Raw genomic sequence first — 25,334 nt, forward strand, 5'->3', positions numbered from 1 at the left:
GTAAAAGGAATCATTTTAAATACAAGGAATTCTAATTAGATTGGCATAGTTAAGGCCAAAAATATAAAGTAGACATTGCTACCTTATCTTCAACCCTTGCCTTTAAGAGGTGAACACAAAACACAGGTGAATCTTGCTTGGTTCTGAGATAATAAAGGAATTTCCCCAGTATTTAAATATATTCACATAACCAGTTATATGAATCTAAATATAAAACCAATCTCCAATACATTTTAAGATGGCATTCACCCTCTTTGTGAAAAGTTGAACATTACTAATAAAGCCTAATCATGTCTTTAGAAAGGGTAAACAGTGATAGCGTTTACTGAATTGGAATTACTATTAAAATTCAAAAAACTGAACATATTCATTTAACAAGCCAGTCTTGGTTTTGCATCAGGACTGGCCAACAAAACATTCTGTCAGTTATTCATGATCTGAATTCTGGTGTGTGAGGTCTATTAAATTATGGTACACATAAAAAAGTCATAAGACATTTCTGTTTTGTAATAAATAAGGCAGTGGCCAATTATTACTCATTAGTAGCTGTTTTGAGATAAGCTTGTTCTTTCTGCCTTCTTCTTAATGTTGGCAAAGATAATTTTGTTCTAGGGATGTACTCCTTGGGATTCTCCAAATACTCCATCAATATCTCCTCTCCCCAGGTGATGCCTTTGTTCTTACTGGCATCTGCATAAGAGAATCCAGCAGCTTGACCTGTCTTCCATCTGAAGAGACCATGGAGATTAGGCCCAGTCCTGTGCTGGCCTGCCTTTTCCATGCTGTGGCACTAGGCACACTTCTGAATACAAATCTTCTTGCCTTTCTCAACATCATATTTAATCCTCTCTTTCGTTGCTTGTGCTATGAAGGATGCCACTCAGAAGCTGGATGTCCCACTCTCTGGATATTCTTTTCAAGTCAACAAAATAGTTGGGTTTTGAAGTTCAGCACATGTCTAGTTAGCTCTGTCTGGTCATAGCAGAAGGACCCTGAGCAAGTTTCACTTTTCTCCTCTGTATTTACAGGATTATTGTGAGAATTAAATAAGTATATATATATATATATATATATATATATATATATATATAATGCTTAGAAAAGTGCCTGGTGCACAATAAGTATACAATAAATATTAGCTTTAGAAATATACATTATCAGTATCTATTATAATAGCAACACCTTTGGCCTATACCTCCTGGAGCTGTCAAGCTCTTTGTGGTTTTATTAAGCTTAATCACTAATCCTGATTACTTCTCCTGGCTGCGCTACCTCCTGCCAAGTAAAAGTAGAAAGTTATCCTTACTCCTTCATCGGTGTAAGAACAGGCTGATTAACAGGAGTCCTAAAGAAGTGATTTACCAATGTTAAAAAAAATTGAAACCCATATTAATATAATTTCTACTGTATCCCAGGCCAGGACATAGACACACAGACACTCACCCACACATGATATGGGACAAATGTTTCATGAGGAATACTTACCCTGAATTTATGCTTTGAACTCTGTTTTTTTCTATTTTTCAGTGAATCAACAGCAACAAAATGTTGGTTGTAACCCATTGTTATTAATTTCATTACCTACCAAAGGGTTCTAAGCTATATCTTATGGTCAGTGGAGAATAGGCTACTAACACATTAGACTTTACGCACAGGAATTGTTTCAGGTGTGGTACTATAAGAATATGTCACATGGAATTTCCAATCTGGTTGGCTTGATTACAGAGCAAATTGCTCTTTGAGAAATACACCTTGGACTCCCTACTCAAGAGGCTTCATAAATTCTTTCAGTGAGACGTAGCAGTCTAGGAGAGGCATGTGTAGAATAAGTGTTATGGTTTTTAGGTACTATAATAAGCAAAGTGCCTTTTTGTTTGTTTGGAGCTGCATGAAGCTAGGCTGGAATTCCAGCTTCATAATTTACTACCTTGTATTTTTGAGCAAGATATTTAAACTCAATTTTGGAGTCTTAGTTTTTTGATTTAAGTAATACACAAATAGCATAATATTGGTGCAAGGAAAACAATGAGAATTCATTTCATGCTTTCTCCCCTGACCACAGATACAAACTCCAGAATTCATAGTTATTGTTAGTGTGTTTTATATTTTTGGAGGAAAGCCAAAATTTGGTAGAATATCAATTCTATATTAACGCACTATAGTCAAACTCTACTGTTAAATACAATTTAATTTCTGCAACCACTGATGATCCCAATATTCTATCAAATAATAGATAATATTCATTATTTTAGAATATGGATCTGAATTACGAAATAATTTTGCATTCTCGGGTCTTGTATAGTAAGATTTGAATTAACTTCCAAATTATCAACACAATTGTGGGAAAATGTCCTGAGAAAAAACATTTCTAACTATTGTGTAGTCATAATTTTAAAAATAAACGTGACTTGGAAAATGCAAGAACTACTTTTCTTCTTGCGTGGTGCATTAAAGGTGATCAGAATTCTAACGACGCTGGACAGTAGGATTTTCAGAATCAGTTTCCTAGGATTCAAGAAGTCAAACGGCAAACAACCCAAGGTCCTTGGTGGATCTGACCATCTCAGGTATCTCAAGATATCTAAGATGACCTAGCTGGCGCATCTCTGAGATGGGTGGGTCATTTAAAATGTTCTGCTCTTGAGGCTGAGATTTTGTGCGTGTGAATGGTGGGGAGAAAGCAGTGACACATTTTTCTTCCTCTCGTAGTGCCACCCGGCGCAGGGTTACCGCCGCGGCAGCTCCCACGTGGCAAGTTCAGATTGTGCAGCGCCTGGCCGGGGGCGGCGGGCGGGACCGCAGACCCCTCCCTCCGCTCTCCGGCGCTTCCCTCCGGCAGGCCCGGCCGCCCACTTGGTCCTCCACCGCCAGGGGGCGGGCGCGGCTTCCAGGCGGCGGGGGCCCATTGGTCGCGGCGGGGAAGCGTGGGAGGAGGCCCAGCGGCGAGCTGGCTTTCTCCTGGTCACTCGCGGGGGTGAGGGGCAGCAGGAGGAGTCCGAAAGGAAGCGGAGTCGCGAGCTGGAGGCGGCGGTTCCCGTCGGCCTCCGGCAGGACTGAGTGCTGGGAGGCCGGAAGGCGGGCGCGTACGGCGGAGAGGCGGGAGGGAGGCCGGTGAGACGGCTGGGAAGCGAACGGAGCCGGGGCTCAGATTCGGGGAGGGATGGAGGAGGGCGGGGGAGGGGGACGCCCACCTACGTCCTCAGCCTCCGCGCACTCTGCGGTCGCCTGCCGGGGGCGGGCCCCGGGGCCCGGCCGCGTCGTCACGGCGTGTCCGGCTGTTGGGGAGGGCGCAGGCGGGACCGGGGTCCCGAAGAGCCGCTGGCCGGGGTTCTCCGCCGCCGCCCCGGCATGGGCATCCCCGGGCTCCGCGGAGACGGGGCGGCGTCTGCACCTGGCGCTGGCTCTGGGCGCCCCGGCCTGGGGCGGGCACCTGGGTCGCGTCTTCCCCGGGTTGGCGGTGGCTCAAGCCCCCTGCAGCGTGTAGGCTGAGAGCTCCGAGAGGCGGAGACGGAGTTGAGTGTTGCATTTCAACTCCATAGGGGGCCGTTTTGACTCACTTGTAAAGTTTTAGTGTCCCCTATACTAGAGGTACTTTTGGTTTTTTACAACCTATCCAGCCCTTTGATGTTCGGTGTCTTTTCTTTTTCTTCCCATTTGTTTGCTACTGCTCTCACAGCTCGGGACCACGGATGATTAGTGGCCCTAGATCTGAATATGTGAGTGACGGACTGGCAATTTGAGATTGAGAGCTCCAGCTGTTTTGCTTGTGGGAGGGGCGGTTTCCATCATCCTCTACCTTTTTTTTTTTTTTTTTTTAAGAAAAAATGTTATTGCCTATAATACAGAACTGCTGTCTAATTGATAGGACTTTTCCTTTGTTTCTTTTTGGCCAACATGGTGAAACCCCGTCTCTACTAAAAAATACAAAAATTAGCCAGGTGTATGTATCCATATATATGTATGTATCCAATATATATGTATGTATCCATATATATGTATATGTATGGATACAATGACATAAATAATATTAGATTGCCTACTGTGTACTAGGCACTGCCAAATGGTTTCATGTGCTCATTTATTCTCACAACAGCTCAGTGAATAAGTCCCTTTATCTTCCCCAGTTTTACAAATGGAAATATGAATTCCCAGAGTGTAAAGGTCGATGCTGATAGCAGAGGCCCAGACCCTTTGGACTTGTGGCCAATTTGCAGTTACATTTGTAACTTACAGAGTACCAGCAGATCTCCATTGAATTTAGAAAATAAAAGTTAATCACTTATTGAAAGCCATTTAACAAGAAATTGGCAGAATCAGCAAGTCAGCATCCGGTTTTGGTCACTTCATTGACCTGTACCTCTTTCTGGAGGCTGCTAGTAGTCTCTTGTGTTTCTTGGGTGTTTACCAATTAAGTCACAAGGTTTTCAGTTTTATACAGGTGTTAGAAGCTTTGTTTCACAGATTCTTGTAATGTTTTCTCAGCTCAATAAAGACTAGCATTTCTTCATAGGAAGAAATAGGAAGAGTTGGAACCAATAAAAGGAGTTCAGTCCAGCGATTCTCAACCTGAGATTGAGTCCAGCGATTCTAAATCTGAATTACCAATGGGAGCTTTGTAAGAAGGACATAGGACAGGTTTCTCAAAATCCTCATTGTAAGGGGCTTCTGTTTCAAAAGGGAGTAAAAATAAGATACTACTGGCTTAAAGTGACTTTAAAAATAAACTTAATGGATGTTTTGTTACAATTACAAAGTTTTCATATGGATTGCTGCCTTAAGCATTGCCAACTAATCTTTCATAATTTATGAAGATACATTAAAAAGGAAAAGGAAATTGGAAAACAGAGTCAAAAGGCTAAGAGGCTATGGAATGGCAAAAAGTAATGTTCCCTGTGGGGGTATCGTAAGACTCATATATTTTTCACCATATATTTTAGGTTGTAAATGATTCATCTCATTTTTCAAAAATTTTTATACTCTTAAAAATATTGGAGTGCCTACCATGTGCCAGTAATTATAGATATCATGGATACTCTGAATAAGACAGCCTGGGCACTCACAAAGCTACTTTATTTTTTCTAAGGGAGGGAGTTTATGTTGTTGTTTGTTTTTTGTTTTTCACAGTTTTATACCCATTTCTTAAAGCTGAAAGGTACAAGACCCAAATAGCAAAAGATTTTTATGTTAGCTCTGAGCTAGACAGATTTTTGTGAGACCTTGATACAGCAGAAAAGTTTGTCCTGAATTTAGTCCAGAAGCATCTCTGTTATTGGGACCAGATGATCAGGATTTGAAGCATTGGTTCTGTATTTAGTTATTTCAAGAGTGGCATTGACTAAATTACCTAATATCATGCAGTACTTTATTAATCTGATTGAGTAGACTGAACCAGGTAATTTCCCCAAATCTTTAAAGTTTTAAAAGATTTTGTACTTTCTTTTAATGCAATTTGAGACACAATCAGCTGTCTTCCTCTCGGAGGAGGAAATTATGTGTTGTAATACCCCTACGTCTCTCCGGTGTACCCATTAATATTCTTTCATTTTCTTCTCCATTGGCCTGCTCCATTTGATTGAAGCTATTTTTATATTTCCGTTATTTTTAATCTAATTTTGAAAATCTGCTATTCATGATTTTTCCAACTCCAGTGAGTTTTTTTTTTCCAATTTTCTTTCTTAAATTCCTATAACAGAATTTTTCATTTTATTACATTATTTACAAAGACAGGGTACCCCACTCTTCTGCAGACTAGAGTGCAGTGGTGTCATCCTAACTCACTGCAGCCTTGAACTCCACCTTAGCCTGTGGAGTACCTAGGTTTACAGGCATGTGCCACCACACACGACTAATTTTTTAATTTTTTTTTTCTTAAAAGACAGGATCTTACTATTTTGCACAGGCTGGCCAAATCTGCCCTCAAGCAATCCTTCCACCTCAGCCTCCAAAAGCTCTGGGATTACAGACATGAGCCCCTATGCCTGGCCAAATTTTCCATTTTAAAGTGTGGCGTTTAGCACGTTCACAGTTTTATGAACCATCACGTTTCTAAAACATTTTCATCACCGCAAAAGGAAACCCCATATTCATTAAGCGGTTGCTCTTCATTCCCTTCTCCCTACCAATCCTCGGCAACCACTCATCTGCTTTCTGCCTCTATAAATTTATCTATGATGGGTTTTCCTAAAAATTGAATAATTCAATATTTGTTCTTTTGTGTCTGGCTTCTTTCACTTAGCATATTTTAGAGGTTCATCCTCTAAATCAGTAGCAGGTATCAGTACTCCATTACTTTTTATGGGTAATATTCCATTGTGTATTCCATTCATATACACCATTACATGTATATCATTTCATTGGTATGTACTGCATTTTGTTTATTCATTTGTTGAGTTTTTGTGTGCTGTTGAGAAAGTTATATGAACATCTCTAAATTGATTTTTGTCATGATCTCTACAAGGCTTGCTAACGTATTGTTACGGTATCAGGTGTGCTACTACCTAACATACCATTCATTACCTGCAGTTAAGTGATTATTAAATGAGTTTTGAAGGACACAAGGTCAACAAAAATGGATTTTTAAGTTGGTTCAGTTGATACATGGTGTGGTTTGGTTCTGCGTCCCCACTCAAATCTCATCTCAAATTGTAATCCCCGTGTGTTGAGGGAGGGAAGTGATTGCATCTTGGGAGCAGCTTCCCCCATGTTGTTCTCGTGATAGTGAGTTTTTAAGAGATCTGATCGTTTTATAAATGGCAGTTTTTCCTGCACTCTCGCTTTTCTGTCTCCTGCTGCCTTGTGAAAAAGGTGTTTGCTTCCCTTTAGCCTTCCACCATGATTGTAAGTTTCCCGAGACCTCCCCAGCCATATGGAACTGTGAGTCAGTTAAACCTCTTTCCTTTATAAATTACCCAGTCTTTATAGCAGTGCAAAAACCGACTAATACAATACGTTTGCACAACATTTTACAGTAGAAGCATCTTACTGTCTGTTCTTTGCAGGTGTTTGCTGTTAAAGAAAGTTAAACTGAGGCACGATAAACTTTAGAGTTTATTTGAACAAACAGTTCATGAATTGAGCAGCTCCAAACCAGATCTGGGAGCTCCACCAGGGGAATGCAGGAGGGAGGCTTTTGTAGGAGGGTCACAGATGTAAAGCAATGAAAATATTTGATTGGCTACAGTCATACAGTTGTTTTATTTGCTCTATCATGTTGGAAAGTCCGCTAGGTGGGTAATTAGAAGTTTGTTGGATGTTTCTGATTGGTTGAGCTTAAGTTCTCTTTTTCTTTAGCATAGGCGTTTATAAGAAGTAACTTCCAATTTTGCTTGTGTTTGTGAATCAAGTAAGGTTGATGTCACTTAGGAGTCCTGATTGGTTTTGTCTGCTCAGGGATTCTTCAGGCCTGGTTTTCATTTTAATTTACTTCAGCAGTGCTAATTCTCATTCAGTTTTTGTGGTACAAATGATGTGCCAATAATGCATTTCATCCAGGGCCCTCGGGCAATGGAACCATTCTGTTTCTCTGTTTCTTCATTTGGAGGGTGTGACTGATGGAATTATGTCTATCCTGGTGCACTTAAATTCTGCAGACTACTTAAAAACAGCGTAAGTAGAGTGGATACCTAAGGGAATTCTTAAACATTTAGAACAGGAACCTATAACTTCTCATCTAGTATAATGTAAAATAGTTACATGAGATGAAGATAGCAGTTCTACTGTGTGTAAATGTGTACCTTTCTCTAATCTCATTTTAGCAGTTTATAAGCGGGACACTTCATTACCCCATTTATGTTCAACCTGTAATTATTAATGTATTTCATTTTATTGTTGTCGTTGTTTCTAAGAATAGCTATTTCTTTCTGTCCATCCATTCATTCATCTATCCATTTCTCCGTGAATGGTGTGCTGTAGGATTAAGGTAGCTTAGATCACAAATGTTTAAACAATTATAGAACTCAAAACAGGCAAAACTGAATGTCATTTTGTAGAGGTCTGTCTTGTTTTCTGTTTTGGGTATGTTTGTGCTCTCCGTTGCAGAAATCCAGTCACCATTTCATTTCGTTAAGTGGATTATAACTTTTTAAGCAAAATTCTGTTTTGGTAGATAGTAAAAACTGCAAGAAAACATTTGAGTAATTTTGAATCTAGTACTCTGGTTTAACCACTGCAAACAGTTCTTTATTATTTATTCCTCACCACGTTTTCTCCTGTTTTATCTGTTGTTATCTGAAGACCTGTTCTGGAAGCAGGTTGACTGTTCCAGAAAGAATGAAAAATCTTGTCATATGAATTTTACTTTTGAGCTTTTTTGGTTTAGATCTGCCTCACCTTTCCCCCTCCCAGCCTTCCCTGTGTGTTTGGATTGGTGTGCTGTAGATCTGAAGCTCTCAGATCTGAGCACGGATGTCAGTCATCTGGGGAGCTTGTTAAAAAAAAAAAATGCAAGAGTTTTAATTCCACTCCTAGGGATTCTGATTCTCCAGGTCTGCAGTTGGCTTAGGAGTTTGTATTTTAAAAAACACACTAGTAATTCTGGTGTGCATGCTATAGGTAACCCTGTAGTAAGAGGTTCACAGAACGTGTGATGTTTCATTGAATCTGTGATGCCATAGATCATAAGGATCAGAATCTGGTAGCTTTCAGCTGCATGATTCCTAAACCCTAATTTCTAATCTTGTGGCTAATTTGTTAGTCCTGCAAAGGCAGTCTAGTCCCCAGGCAAGAAGGAGGTTTGTTTTGTGATAAGGGCTGTTACCATCTTTGTTTTAAACTATAAACTAAATTCATCCCTATAAAGTTCATCATATAAAGTTATGGCCTATGCCCAGGAATGAACAAGGACAGCTTGGAGGTTGGAAGCAAGATGGAGTTGGTTAGGTCAGATCTTTTTCGCTATCTCCGTTATAATCTTGCAATGGTTTCACTACTAAGAAATAAAAATGTGGTTGTAAGCCTTATCCTGAGTTTAGTTAAAATGAGGGAAGCAATGTGCACCTTAAAATAAATAAAATAGGGTATTAAGTGCCTGGCAACCAGAGGCTTCTCTTATTATCTTAACAGGTTACTATGAAGCACAGTGGATATGAGATTTTAAAAAGTTAAAAAGCAGCAGTGCTTCAGATCTTTTACCATGTAAATTATTTGATTGCAATGAGGAGTTTATATAAGGTGTCCTTAGTTGATATCTATTTGTAATGAAAATTCTACTGATAACTTTGTTTTAAAATGCAACTTAGGTATATATGGGGGTGTAGTAGACTCCAGTTTGGCACCATATTAATTTTGTCCTACTCATTTCCAGTCATTTAGATGTTGCTGGCTCAGTTCAGATGTCTGATTTCTATCCTCTTTGTATTTCAGTGATTTCTGTTTTGTAATTATAGTTCACTGAAATAGTAAGGTGTGGCATGATCATTTGATTTCTACCTTTTTTTTTTTTTTTTTTTTTTTGCCACTTTCCTGTTAGAGAGTCCACAGCTCTCATTAATACCAGCTAGGTGATTATAAACATATACCCCAGTCGTGTAGCATCTTGTACTGAGTAGTGGTAGGATGTAGTGGCAATATTTGGGGTAAACACCAAATCTGTGTCAGAGTAAACCTGAACTCTGGCTGCCAACTCAGAAATGCTGTAGTGGCATATTGGGTACTGAATGAGGGCATACCTGTAGGTTAGAACAAATCTTTCCCCATTAATGAGATTTCAGTGAAGAGCAACCCCACCTGCTTTAGGTGCTTCCTTCAGTAGTATTACCTTGGAAAACGAAATATCTTTGTTAGGAAAAAGTTGCCTAGCCATGTTACATTTGGGTATAGAGGAGCAGAAGAACACAGATTCATTTAGTTTTTAGCTCCTTAAAGTGTTTTAGAAGGCATGGTTCAATACTTGTTGATCCACTAAATACCAGATTTCTGAAAAGGAAAGAATAACTAGGTCTCTTTAGCTAATTCACATTGATTGAAGGGGTTGTACTAAGAAATTCTTAACATTGAGATGAATCGTATTGGAATACTTATGTCCTCAGGATGTAGTGTGTATGGTCCGACAGGCTTGGCTACCTCTCCCTACACTAAGTCTTTGGGTAAAAGTTGGCCTAGATGGGGCACTTGCATGATTTAGCTGAGCACTTTTGCTAACCTGTTTTTAAGTGGAGGGAGAAGCAGGTATTATATTTTACCAATTTCATTCTTAGAAGAATGGAATTTTATCTAAATTGCCGTAGATAGAAGTTTTCTGAAGTGTTTTTCTCTGTTCACTGTCAGGAGCGCCAAATGAAAAGCAAGGCAGAGCAGTTTGTCGTGGATTGTGGAGGAAAGCTAAACTTGCCTAGTACAATCCCAATTTGCTTCATATCTGGCATTGGTTAACATTCTAGGGGAAATTTAAAAACACTTTCTGGCTCATTTGTGCTTTTCCATAGTATACTTCTAATTCTATTTCTGTTTCTTAGCCACATTTAGATGTTCTCTTTTAAATGTAATTTCAATTTGATGCTACTCAAGAAAATAAGGAAAGCCAGATGATGTTGGTTCAGAAAACTGTCAAAAATCCAGGCATAGATCATCTATATTCTTCTCTTCGCAAGATTTTCAACAGAAGGTTAAACATTTATTCTAAAACACTTACTGGTTCACCTGAGCCATTGTTTATAAGTTTTTGGTCTATTCCTTTGTGGGGGGCGGGGGCCCTTTGCAGAGGGAGTGGATACATTTACATTGTAATCATTGGTGATCTTTTGAAACATTGGTCATTCTTAGTATGTTAGAATTCATGTGGATCACCTCTCCCTGCACCCCAATTTTGTTTCTTTTTGTTCCTTTTTTTTCCTTTTCAAAATGTAAGTTTAACTTGATTCTTTAAAAATCTGGGATACTTTTCTAGTTGCAGGTAGTCATGTAAAAATCTCCCTTTGTTCGTGATCAAGTCATACCCACCTCTAAAGCTGTATAAGAGGAGTGTGTGTGTGGGTGTGTGTGTATGTGTTTGTGTGTGGGTTAAAATGGTGATTTCTTTTAAAAGAGTGTATCTTCTAGGATTCAGTATCCTGCTAGTATTAAATACTTTCTCAAGTTAGTAACTGGATTTTTCTTTCGAGCCTTTAGTGTTAAAAATACCAAATTTTGTTAAAGTTACAATATTTCTAACACAATGATAGCAGCTCAGATATCCTACTGAGTTTTTAAATGTTAATATTTTTTCAGACGCAGTCATCTTATTCCTTTCCATTTTGTTATTTCAGAAATGTAGCCAGCTTTGCAAAGATGTGTGTATAGTTGCATTCAGGGGAGACAGGGTACTTGACAGCAGTCTGTATATGCAATAGTAATAACTTGTTATTAAAGACAAGGTTTTTTAAAGCTTAATATTTGGAATTTTAGAAGTTTGTTAAGCATTAAATGCACATTTACGTCACTCTTTTTTAAGCCTATCATAAAAACAATCCCTTATAAACACCCACATAAAGGAAATAGTAATGTCAGTTTTTTCCCAAGAACATAATTTTATAGCTACTGAAGTATAATATAGTAAGATTAATTTTTATTGGTTTCTTTACATTCCCTGGGGTTGGTTTGGAAACATAACAGCGTCTAGATTGATTTCCAACTTTGCTATAGATGGATAGCTTCATCTACAGAAAGGGAAGGACTTTTTTCTTCCTTTTGAAGAGGATCCATTCTGTTGTTTCTCATGGAATTATGCTTCTTTCCATGGAGAGCAGATTATGAAAATGTTTGATGAACACGTATGGGGCATAGAAATGAGAATTGTTTCATCTGTCCTACTTCCGTAGTAGTACTTCTAAGAGGACCTCTCGAAGCATGTGGAAGTTGTATGTCCTGCACATAGCCCAGCAAAAAAAGTTGGACTATTAGGGCCTGGTTGGGAAAGGTGTTTATTCCTTTATTTTTAAATTTTGTATTTTTATTTCTTTTTATTAGGGGTTGACAAAGTACAACCTCTAGGCCTCTGTGGCCCACAAGCCACAACTGGTTTTCACATTTTTAAGTGGGTTAAAAACAATCAAAAGGAGGATAATTTTGTGACACATGAACGTTTTATGAAATTTAAATTTCAGTGTCCATAAAGGAAGCTTTATTAGAATATAATTAGACCCATTCGTTCACATGTTGGCTATGGTTGCTTTCTAGCTACAACTGCAGAGTGGAGTAATTGCAATAGAGATTGTGTGGTCCATAAAGCCTAAAAATATTTACCATCTGGCCCTTTTACAGAAAAGTTTGCCAATGGTTGCCCTGTTTTACTCACATAAAAGTAGTTATTTATAGCAAACAGGTTTTTTAAAAAATACCATGCTTTCGTTTGTAAATGTAACGTCAGAGTAACCTACCCTAGTGACTCTTTTAGTTGTAGCATTCTTTTGATTTTGCTATAATCTCATTTTTCTCTTCTACTTTAAATGCTCTGGGGATAAAAATTTAATTTTTTTACATTCTGTTCTTGAGCTGGTCTGTATTAGTCTGAGTTCTATAGAAAAATAGAGCCAATTATACATATGTTTGTGTGTGTATATATAGATACAGCTCTAGATATATAGGCATATATTCTTTATACATATGGAGATAGCTTTATTTGTATACAGGTATATGATTTGTGTGTGTGTGTGTGTATACATATATATGTGTATGTTTGTTATAAGGGATTGCCTCATGAGGTTATGAAAGGTGGGAAGTCCAAGATCTCATAAGCTGGCAAGCTCTGACAGTCCAGGAGAATGAATGGTATAGTCTGATCTGAGTCTGAAAGGCGTTGTCTCAGTTTAAAGATAGGCAAAGAAGGCGAATTCTCCCTTACTTATTAGAATCCCTTATTAGAATTATGGGAACTTTCTAAGTTGGTTCAGTTAAAATTGTCATTTGTCCAGCACTGAGTTGAAGTTGGATTGAATTGAATGATAGTTTCTCTATTTGTAGAGGGTAACTTGTTGTATTTTCCTCTGGTTTAATTAAGTGCTGTTTGTTAAGTATGTACGTCAAAGGGTGTATTTGTACGTTTCATTTTCTTGTATCATTTCCATTTCAAGCAGAGGTTCTAATACACAAGCTTAGTCATTTTGACATACTGTTAAATTGCTGGAGTGGATAGTCTGCAGCAATTCCCAAAGCAGTTTGCAAAAGCCAAGTTGATTGGCATGACATTTTGTCAACAAGCCTCTTATATTAGAGTGTGTCAGCGAACAGCTGGAGTGAAAAGGAAGTGGATTTGTTTGTAGTGTGAGCTTCTTACTTACCCTTCATGTGACCCTTGCAAACTCCCCTGATCTCATCTATGCTGCTGTTTTAATACCCCCAGCAACTAGAGGCTGGTGGGAAGATTACATAAAATAAGGATGTGTGTGAATTGCACTGACATATAAGTATGTATTCATACTTGGTTTATGTTAACTGGCAATACATCCCCCTCCTGGTAAATAATTTTTTTATGACGAATTTTATCAGTATAGAATGATGTTTCTGTGGTATATGTGATTTAGTCCACTTCTCAAGGAAATAATGGAAGTATCACTTGACCTTCGATTTCACTCTGTTGTTCCTGAAGTTAATTGATTCTGGAACAATGACTCCTTATTCACATAGTAGCTTGATTTCTACCTGAGTAACAAAACTTCACCAAATTAGAGTAGATAGTGGGGCCAAAGGAATGTTTAAATTGTAAACCATGTAAAGAAGTTTAGTACGTCCCCCTGAGGCCCTAGTTCAGGCGCTCTTTCCAGCTTAGTGTTTCATTGCCCAGGGGCATCGTGGTGGCTTTCCTTGCTGTTGAATCTTAGGTGATTATGAACCTTACATATTAGCAACTGGATTTGGTTCAGTGACATATATTTATCAAAAACACTAAAACAAATTTTGGCCTATGTAACACATTTTGGAGCAAATGTATAAATGTACTATCCTTGGGTTTTTTTTTTTTTTTTTTCCATCCTAAAAATATCCTTCTATGACTCATTTTCTGGTTTGGGTAAGTGGCTCTAATATCTATATTTCTACCTTTTAATGAACATACTTATATATAAGCCCTTTCACCTGTTGCCTCTAGATTTAGAGTTCTGAATTTCTAGCAAAGGCCTTTTTCTCCCTTTACTGTTGTGTTCCTTTTCTCTGGACCTGTTCAATCCTGTTTAAATTATTGATGGTTTTCAGCCCGAAGTTTCTATTAAGTTTTTGCTTCCCTCCTCCCTATAAGATTATTGTATGTAAATATTTTCTTTGCTTTTACATATCCCCTCTAAGAAGACAAATAGGAATGATTTAGAATTATCACATTATCATCATACATAGATGCTCCTTGATTTGCTCTCAAATATGTTCAGTACTCCTATGCTGATTTAGGTTCTTCAATCATTAATTTGCTCTTAAGGAAATTAATTGAGGTATGTTATGACTGAGATTTAATTTGATGAGATTTTAATTTAGAAATTTTACTAAATGTGAATTATCTGAGAAATTTTAACTGAGAACAGTTGTATTCAGCTAGACAATCATCATTGCTTATATTGTGGTCTTAGGGATGAGTTTAGACCCAGGCTTGTTGGGAGATACAAATAGGTGGCGGGTACATGCAGCAGCCACCATAAGGTGTGGCCTGAGCAGACCATGGAAACAGTGAAATAGAACATAAAGTACCTGGTGTGTAACTTCTTATCACACTTTCAAAGAAATTTTCCTAGGTCACACTCAGGTAAGAGTGAAGTTATTCTGGAATGTTAGCTGGCAGGAAAAGCATGTATGTGTTGTGAAAGCTGAGTTCAATTTTGCCAGAAGCCAACAGAGGATTTATAACCAGTTGGGGTTTTCATTTAAAAAGCTGAGATTTTTTTTTTCTGCTTTTATGTGATGGTTTGTACATACTTCAGTACCTTGTTTCCTTTTAGTATTTTCCTAGCCTGTGGCTAAGCAGTTAAAATAGATATATAACATTGACTTTTTCTATTACGTGGAAGGTGTTCAGATAATTAACAAAGGAAATCAGTAACGCACAACTCAGTTTAAGTGTCATTTTTTCTTTATGGTATGTTGTGCAGAAGAAAGAGAGCTAGCCTAAGAGCATTGGACTTCTGGGTGCTGTCCAGACTCCCCCGTCCCCCAGAGCCCCCCGGAAGCCCACCTGCCTAGTCCAGTGAATAAAAAAAGTGCATGTCTCACTTCTTTTCAGTGTCCTTCAGGGATGTGCCATTATTGTTATTTTCTTGACACATTCTGTGAATTGCTAGATCAGGCAACAATATTGAAACATAAATATCAAAATACAATCTAAAATAGAGAGATATGTACTCCTGGCAAATGTGATTCATCCATCAAAATTTCCTTTTGAATTCCATTCCTTTACAATAGATTGAGTTGACTGTGGAAGCTCTCCAGCTAAACTTGAAGATGGCTTTCTTATCAAACTTACTTATTTTTTCATTTTCTTTTCAAAATGTCACCTATCTTGAGTTATTTCTTAGGAGGAAAACACCCATGCACATACAGATTTTTTTTTCCAGCATCCGTTTCTTGTTGATATTACAGTAATATCAAAGAACAGTTGATCCATTTGATTACTCTGTCAATCATGATAATTGCTGGGATATTTACAATTGCAATTCTGTACTTCTTAACATATTATTTTACAAACTTAAATTGAAAAACATGAAGAGGTCCCTGGTATTGAAATAGGAAGCCCTTGCTGTAAATGCTTATGGTAGTGGCACTTGTGTCATATCAAAACTGAAGCGGCATCATGTACTGGAGTGAGCCAGCTGACCTGAATTCTAGCCCCATGTCCACAAATAATTTGTTCCACAACTGGATAAGCAGCGTAACCTCTTTGGACATCATCTGCAAACTGAAGGTTTGGAGCTGAATATCAAAAGTTTCTTATAGATGCATAATCCATGAGAATAAGAAGGCGTTCTCTTCTATTCACAAGCTTGATAACACACTTTTACTCTTTGGTCATTCAGTTAGAGAGCTGAGAACACAGAAGGATAGGACAGACCCTCCTTGAGGTCTTATGGTCCAGTGGAAGGAGACAGGCCCAGTGATGAGATTTTTTTTTTTTAAATGCCAATGTTGGCATAGTACTTAGAAATGTCATAAAATTTACTAGTTTATATGCCCCATTTCAAACTCAATCTAAGGAGGAATGTTTGTTCTAGAGCTAATGATATTTGCTTTTTGTTTTGATTTTTTAGGAGCATATTAATGAAAAGTGCCATAGACTGAAAAACCAAACATGAGGGTAGCAGGTAAGATATTTAATTTAGTAGAAGTAATTGTACTTTTTGTGTAACCTGTTTGTTAAAGAATGACTGAAGGAGAGGTTAAATAATCTTTCTCCATATTGAGAAAGTTAAGCTGAAATATAATAAACTAAATCATCCAGCCCATCATTTTTAGGTAGTTGGCAGATCACAAATTGGACATTTAGTCAATATTACATAAGTGTTTTGTTGTTGTTGTTCACGTCTTTTGTTGAAATTACACGTTGAGCATCTTAAATCTGAAAATCTGAAATGCTCCTAAATCCAAAACTTTATGAGCAGCAAAACATGATGCTCAAAGGAAATGCTCATTTGAGTATTTAGGGTTTCAGATTTTCAGATTTGGGATGTTCAACTGGTAAGTATGATGCAAATATTCTGAAATCTGAAAAAAAAATCCAAATACTATATATAACACCCATATAAAGAATGGTTTGACAACCTAGGGAGGCTGATTTTTGTTTTTGCTATGTTCTAGCTTCTTGAGAAAAATGAGTTACAAAGTTTTAAAGTTTAAATGTCTCTCATGTATGTACTTAAGATGTGTGTGAAGGATTCGATAAAATACATGTTTTTGCTCAGTATTTGTTCAAGTTTAATCTGCATAGGTGAGATTATGTGTAAGAACTTTAATCTGTTTATTAAGCAGCATATTGAGAAAATTGAAAAACACCATTGGATGTTCATATATTAAGGTAGTTATATTTAAATATTCTAAAAAGACACGTTTATAAATAACTGGAGGGGCTGATGACCTCTTCCTGTGTGTGTGGTAAAAATAAGTCTGTTTTTCCCCACCCTTCCCGTCAACCAAAGCCCTAGAAGAAATGCATACTTTACATGGAAATTTCTACTAAGCTTGTGCCCAACATAGGTAACTTGTAATTTCTCAAAATCAAGATAGTTTTTTTCTTAATTATCATCTCACCAGCAAACCAATTATTTTCCTAAAGGAGCATCTCTTAGAAATGCCTAAAGTCAAGCTGGGTGAACAAACCAGTCTTCATACTGTGGTCATAATTGTGTAGAATCAGGCGCAATTGATGAAACATCATGATTATTAAACATAACTGAGGGCTGTTACAAATGCTTTTGTAGAAACTTGAAAAACTGAATCTCTTGTGAAATTATAAAGCATTTTTTTAAAAAGTAACTGTACAATTGTTGAAGAAAAATATTCTCAGAAACGAAGAGCTTGTTTGTGGTTTAAATAAATGTGTTGCAGTGTCTTTCTGTGCGCGTGTGTGTGTGTGGGGGGGGTTGTTCTTTGAGTGCAGCAGGACTTACTATTTATGATTTCATGTCTCCAGATGATTTTTAAAGTACATTATTTAAGCATGGCAATTTGAAATAAAGTAACCGTTTCTCACATAATTTTAAATTCATGTTATTTGAAATTAAGTTTGTCATTTAGTCTGTTTCTCTGATTCTGACAATTCCCGAGTTAATTGATGAGTAATTATTCACTGCGTGCTTATTTTGTGTTTGGCACTGTTCCTAGTATAGGTCTTAAGGGAACTGCCTTGAATGAATGAATAAGGATAATTAGGTATTAGTTTATTGCTTTTAACTAATCTCTTCTAATTTTTTTTTTTAATCTGATTGCTTTTAAATATCTTCATAGCCATTCTTCTTACAGTGAGGCATGAATGTCTGCAGTTTGTACTTTTTGGCCTGTGAAAAACTGGAACACACTCAGAATAGTGCCATCTGTGACTAGGAGGAAGAGGGCATCTTATGGAAAACTAAGAATGGGAATTGTGGTTGGTATGGTTAGGCTCCATCAAGTCCAGAATGGGATGCTGGTTCTGGACTCAGGCCAGCTTTGGGGGCGATCTCTATAACAGAAGTTCCAGAACTCTAACCCCATGGAGACTCTGCTAGTTTCTCCACTTCTAACTTTTGTCTCGCTTATAGCTTTTCCTTCCTCCTAGTTCCTCTGATGGTTCAGTATAAGTGAATAGGTCTTGGTTTAAGACTCAGTGTTGCTGCTGACTAGTTTTGTGACCTTAGGCAAATGATGTAAAATTTTAGCCCTGTTTTCCTTATTTGTGAAAGGAAAATAATGCCTTGAAACGCTATGCAAATGAGATTATACTTATAAAGCAATTAGTTCTACAGAAGACACTAAGTAAACAGTGTATGTGAATATTATATATATATATATATATATATATAAAATGTTTGTATATAGCTTTTTGAAAACTTTTAGGCTCGAGGGTACATGTACAGGTTTGTTATCTAGCTAAAATAAATTGAGTGTCACAGGGGTTTGGTGTACAGATTATTTCATCATCCAGGTAGTAAGCATAGTACCTGATAGGTAGTTTTTTGATCTTATCCTCTTCCCACCCTTCACCCTCAAGTAGTCCCCAGAGTCTGTTGTTCCTTTCTTTATGTTTATATGTTCCCTTCTCAGTGTTTAGCTTTTGCTTATAAATGAGAACATGTGCTATTTGGTTTTCTGTTCCTGTGTTAGTTTGCTTAGTGTAATGGCCTCCAGCTTCATCCATGCTGCTGTATATAGCTTTTTTTCATGTAACCTTACATTTAGCTTGGTATAGAATTTAGAATATTTGTGTTATCGTCTTGGTGTTTTAATTTTTCAGTTTTGAACAATGAAATGTTCATATGATTGTTTTATGGGACAGGGAAAAGTTATCTCTGGTTGCATGTGCCTATGATTGCTAGAAAATAAGATGTTAAGACTATCATGTGACATGTAATTTTTGAGCTCGTGGTCTTAGTCTTAAATGATCAAGAAGGACTATGCCACCTGTTACCATTTATCTACTAGCAAACAATTGTTGATAGTGTTACTGTATACAGTGCACTCTGCTAGATCCTGGGGAGAAGAGTTCAAAGCCTAACATAATTTTGCTCTCTTATGCACTAAAAATATAGGCAACTTGTAAGTTGCTCTTGAAAATAGGAAGCAGATTTTGGAGGGGACAGGGTAGAAAATGGAAAAGGGAGGCAGGGATTGATTAATATTATAGTTAGACTTCCTCATTGCTCTTTCATTTCTACATTAATAGTGTTGCTTTTGGATTTTTAAAGACTTTGTTATTTTTAGAGCAGTTTTAGGTTCACAGCTAATTTGAGAGGAAGACGCAGAGATTTTCTACATACTCCCTGCCCCGCTCCCTACATAGTCATCAGTAGAGTGTTTCTAAACAGAAATGAGTAGGCTGTGAGAAGCGGTGGCTTTCTGAGCATCATAACTTCATTGAAGAGTCTGCCCACTTGGAGCTTTCCATGTAACCGTGTTATGAAGCATATGTGATAGGTACCAAATTATATTCTGCAGGAATGCAGAAGGCCTGTCTTAAGGTACTAAGGTGTTAAGTATGAAGAGGAAGGCTTTGTTGATCACCATACCAGGAGAGCCTACATAGCTCCAGGAGATGTGTTGGTTAGTGATACGACAATAAATCTGTAACATGTCACTCGAGAATTCCTTGCTTAGTGGACATTGTGGCCTTAGCATCCCCAGAAGGTCCACTGTTTTTGAAAAATCCTGTATAGTATTGCTGCTTATTTTTGTGAAGGATAAGGAATCTGCCACTCAACAAACTTGGTGATGTTCCATTAGTCATGACACGTTTTTGTTGTCAGCAACTAGTAGGTAATTTTTTTGCATGTAAAAGTAGGCAGATGGTTCAAGCAGTCCTTTGTCTAGATAGCTAGAAAATCTGAGAATTCTTTGGTCAGGAAAATTCTTTCTCTTGATGAATTGTTTGTATAATTTTTGTGTAGCTCATGTAAAATTAAGATCTAATAGATACAAAGTAGAAATTTATTAACCTTAAAAAAATTTATAAACATGTTTCATAGAAATGCAGAATAAATGTTCTGTGGGCTTACAAAGTTATGCTGAAATATTTCTGCCTTTTAGGTGCTGCAAAATTGGTGGTAGCTGTGGCAGTGTTTTTACTGACATTTTATGTTATTTCTCAAGTATTTGAAATAAAAATGGATGCAAGTTTAGGAAATCTATTTGGTAAGTTTTATTTTGTTCCTTTCTTAAATCTTATTTTTGATGTGGCCTAAAGCTTTATCAGTTACCAGCACTGAGTCACTCAGTGCTAGAAAAGGAAATGTAATTGTTACATATCCATAAATGTGATTTGTTAGAGTATTTTACAGTATATAATAAGATATCTTGGAATTAATTTAGTATAAAACATGAATATTCTTTCTGTTCAACATTTTGAATATATGTAATGAGTCTATTTTACACATTTTTAGGGGCATTAATCATGGCATTCTAAGTGCACATTCTAAAACATAAAATACCTCCAGGCTTAAATTGTTTTCCTGTTTGAGCTGGCTGCTAGAAAACTTGAAGCCAAATCTAGCCCTCAGTTAACCATATGATTAGGGGTCACAGTAATGCATTTTAGATACCAGCCATAGAAATCCATCTTGCAGCTGGCTGTGGTGGCTTGCACCTGTAATTCCAGCTACTCAGGAGGTTAAGGTGGGAGGATCACTTGAGCCCAGGAGTTCCAGGCTGCAGTGAGCTATGATCATGCTGCACTGCACTCCAGCCTGGGTGACAGAGTAAAACCTCATCTCTTAAAAAAAAAAAGAAAGAAATCCATGGTGCTTTCTTACCCTTATTTTCCCTCAGTGGCATTTTTTTTCTAACCCACTCATTTAATGTTGCCGTACTGTAAATGTACCATTATAAGGTACCTTAACCCAGTTTTTTAACAGAATCCTTACGTTCATAAAATAACATTTGAAATGTTTTCAGATGAACCAGTTATACATAGTGCTATTGTAGATGATTGTGTGTGAGTATCTCATTGAATCTCAAATAATTGCCAAGTATGCATTTCTTTTCTATAAATATACCATTATGAGACTGAATAATAGAATTTAATTTTGACATATTAAAGTGGAAAACAATTATTTAACCAAGGCGCTATATAAGATTACAGTCATGCGTCACCTAATGTGGGGATACATTCTGAAAAATGCATCATTAGGTGATTTTTGTCACTGTGAGAACATCATAGAGTATACTTACACAAATCTAGATGGTATAGACTACCACACACCTTGGCTACATTGTATAACCTGTTCCTCCTGGGCTATAAACCTGTACAGCATGTTACTGTACGGAATTCTGTAGGCAGTTGAACACAATGGTAAGTATGTATCTGAACTTGGAAAAGGTACAGTAAAAACGCAGTACTATAATCTGATGGCACTACCACTCTCTGTATGGTCTGTCGTTGACTGAAACGTCATTAGACAGCACCTGACTATAATTCTGAATCTCTTCTGGAAACTGTTTTTGTAGACTTTTATTATTGAAGCTAGAGAAACCATGAGATTCTTCATAGATCCTTGTACCTACATTGAGTAAGCTATGACTAAATTGTTGCTTATAATATTAAATAATTAAGCATGAAAAGTGAGACTATAAACCCTAGAAACCATATTTTGATCTAGTAGGCAGAAGTCAAATGAAAGAACTGAGATCTCTGGACTACCAATTTTTGCTTTCCATAAATTCGTATTTGAAAAGAAAAATCCCCAAGACTTAATTCAGTTTCTGTATTAGGTTCTCATGCTGCTGTGAAGAAATACGCCAAACTAGGTTATTTATAAAGGAAAGAGGTTTAATTGTCTGACAGTTCTGCAGGGCTGGGGAGGCCTCAGGAAACTTACAATCATGGCAGAAGGGTAGCAAACATGTTGTTATTGGTGGCGGAAAGGAGAAGTGCAGAGTGAAGCGAGGGGAAAGTCCCTTATAAAACCATCAGATCCTGTGAGAACTCACTATTGTGAGAATAGCATGGAGGTAATTTCCCCCAGGATTCAATTATCTCCCACCAGGTCCCTCCCATGACACATAGGGATTATGGGAACTACATTTCAAGATGAGATTTGGTGGGGACACAGCCAAACCATATCACTCCCTTTCACATTTAATCTCAAGACAGTTATTCCAGTTTTTCTCAAACTTTAATTCACAAGAATCTCCAGAGAATCTTGGTAAATGCAGGTTTCTGAGTTGGTGTCTGGAGTGGGGCCTGAGATTCTGCATTTCCGACAGCTCCAACGTGATGTTGAGATCCCTGTCCATGGATTGCATACTGAGTAGCAAGGCTTTGGACAATTCTGATATGTAGTCTTCAGTTTTGGCATAAACCTTTTCAGGTGACTTTTCTTACAGCACTCCTTAAAAGTACTTTCTTGTGCAGGTTGAACATCCCTAATCAGAAAATTCAAAATCTGAAATGCTCTAGAATCTGAAACTTTTTGAACATCAACATGACGCTCAAAAGAAAATGCTCTTTGGAGCATTTTAGATTTCAGATTTTTGGATTAGAGATGCTCAACTGGTAAGTATAATGCAAATATTCTAAAATCTGAAAAAATCCCATATCCAAAATACTTCTGGTCCTAAGCATTTTGGATAAGGGATACTTAACCTATATTGCACTGAATTCTGCGTTTTGTACTCCCAAGTAATTTCAGTTCACTGATCTTGTCTCTGCCGGCTAGGCCCCTTCTTCATCAGTGATCCCTCAGTTACATCGTAGTCATTGTCCGCCAGACCTTCCTTTACAAGTTTTCATCCTTTCCAGTAATGGAATCCTCCCTTTCAGCCATTTCTCTTGATAAACTGGTTATTTTCCTCCTAAACTTGTTTGTTTTTCAGCACACATCCTAAAATGAAGCATCCAGGTTCCAGCATAAAAGTAGTTATTGCACAGTATAGCGAGATATTACTTTACTTGTTCTGGTCCGTGTACTTGTATTACTACGTAGTGGCCAGCCTGGTGGCCTTTGAGAGCACATCTGGTTTCATTTGAATGATGGAGTGGAAACTATATGGAAGGCATAGAGGACTTGTTCCATGTGGCTTTGGAAGCAGTGTGGATAGTTAATTCTTCTAAGACACGTTGATGGTAAGGGAAGCAGCTTATGAGATGGTAGTTTGACTCAAAAGCAGGTTGCACGTATTCTTCTTTTTTAGCGTAATAGACTTTCACTTGTCTATAGGCCTTGGATGAAAGTTCAGTGAAGGACAGATGAACGCCAAGAGACTGAACCAGCAAGGAAAGGAGGATGTTTGGGAGAAGGGAGGCAGTGGGACCATTGGAACAAATAGAAGTTACATGGGAAAAGACCCACTGTTTTTAGAAGATTGAAGAGAAGGTTGGGTGAAGCTACAGTGTGGTATAGTCACTGTGCACATGCAGCTGGTGGTTCCTCTCCGGTGATACCAGTCATGTCTGTCCTCATCGTTTGTCCCCCATCTTTGGCCCCGTTTGGATCTTCGTCTCTAATCTGGACTGTTTTTATGACCATCATAATGATGTTCCTGTGTCTTTTCTCATCTCTCATATCTGCCTATCTCGCCACTTTCAGAGCCATTTTCTTAAAACTCAGTAATCTTTAGTATTTCCAGTTACTAGAGGATAAAGTCCAAACTCCTTACTTAGGTTGGCACCCAAATCCCCCAGCCTGCCCTTCTCAGCTGTTCTTCACCCCTCCTTCCTGCGTGGGTCACACTGTTGTGCCAGTCTGCATACAGCTTCAAATCCCCTCCTGTCCTTTCTACCCTGGCCTTTGCTTGTCGTGGTTCCTCACCCTGCACATCTTTCTCATTTCTTAGAACTTTGCATAAATTCCCCTTCTTTGGAATAAATTGTGTTTGAACCTCCCTCTTTAAGAATATATTGCTCCTTTTTTCTGAACATTTTTTCTAATTGCATAGTAGTTATATTTCAGTTTGGCACTGATTTTAATCTGCCTTGCATTATATAATTTTTTTTCCTTTTTTCCTCTTTTTCCTGTGTCTGTCTTCCTTCACCCAAGAGTGAGTCTTAAAGGCGATCTTTTGGTGCTTCACCCAGCATCTAGCACTGGGTGCTGCAGATGGTAAATGCTGATTGAGTGAAAATAAATGTAGGTAACAGAGAATTAGGATTTCTACATGGAAAGGAATATTTCCAAAGTGGGATTCACATAAAGCTGTATTAGTTGGAAAATCACTGGTAGTCACCTATGAACAGATGTTGAGCTACTTTAATCTCCTACTTTTTATTTTTTGATTTTTCCTGATGTTGAGAACCTGCAAGTGGTTTTGTGTGCATTTTAGCTATTTGATTTAGACATTATTAGGGCAGATGGTTATTTTCATTTCAAAACTGAAGTGTAGTATTTTGTAACCTTACTGGTTGCCAATCTATTGAATTGGCCAAAATTTAACTGTGTGGTTTTATTCTTAGGGAAGATGGATATATGGTTATCTGTGTCATTTGTGTAGCATCTTAGTATATGAAAGGGTAACATGTTTAATCCAGTAGGAGGATTCTTGCTTTAATCGTTATCTTAAGGACCCATAAGATTAAAAACAGTTCTTTTGGTGATTAGTTTTCCATTTTTTAACTTACTTGACAGTTTCTATAAATTATGTAGATTTATGTTTATTGTATATATTATTTTAGAAAAATAAAACACATTTGTAGAAAGGAAGAATGACAGTTTTTCCCACAATTAGTAGTTGAAATTACCAGTGTCAATTATGAATTTTAAAAACAATTTTTTGTGAAACTTTATTTTAAGATGATTGTATTATCTTTTACAAATCCATTTAAATATACAGAGAGATGGTGCATACTGTTTCCTCATTTTCTCCCATTGGTAATAGCTTACAAAACTATAATATACTGTCACAATCAGGACATCAACATGGATACAATTCACCAATCTTATTCAGATTGTGGGTTAATGTAGTGTTTGTTTTCAGTGTGAATACTTAGCTAGTAAATGAACTGAATACAGTCCAAATTATTTTTGTCTGTATTGCTGCAATAAGTACTTAATGTTCTTTTTTTTTTTTGAGATGTAGTCTCACTCACTCTGTTGCCCAGGCTGGAGTGCAGTGGCGCAATCTCTGCTCACTGCAAGCTTCTCCGCCCGGATTCATGCCATTCTCCTGCCTCAGCCTCCTGGGTAGCTGGGACTGCAGGCACCCGCCACCACGCCCGGCTAATTTGTTTTTGTATTTTTAGTAGAGACGGGGTTTCACTGTGTTAGCCA

At 37.6% G+C, this 25,334-nt stretch overlaps 1 protein-coding gene across 1 annotated transcript in view; it reads left to right on the plus strand.

Annotated features, from left to right (window-relative positions):
* The first annotated feature begins 2,927 nt into the window (after positions 1-2,927).
* Positions 2,928-25,334, plus strand: part of LOC105475291 (FAM3 metabolism regulating signaling molecule C) — a 47,678-nt gene continuing 25,271 nt past the window's right edge. Inside the window, exons 1-3 of the mRNA XM_011730385.2 lie at positions 2,928-3,111; positions 16,194-16,247; positions 20,161-20,265. Of these exons, the coding sequence (XP_011728687.1) occupies positions 16,235-16,247; positions 20,161-20,265 (118 nt within the window). The 5' untranslated portion in view covers positions 2,928-3,111; positions 16,194-16,234. The remainder of the gene's footprint in view (positions 3,112-16,193; positions 16,248-20,160; positions 20,266-25,334) is intronic.

This window comes from Macaca nemestrina, chromosome 4 (assembly GCF_043159975.1).
Source record: "Macaca nemestrina isolate mMacNem1 chromosome 4, mMacNem.hap1, whole genome shotgun sequence".
Lineage (NCBI taxonomy): Eukaryota > Metazoa > Chordata > Mammalia > Primates > Cercopithecidae > Macaca > Macaca nemestrina.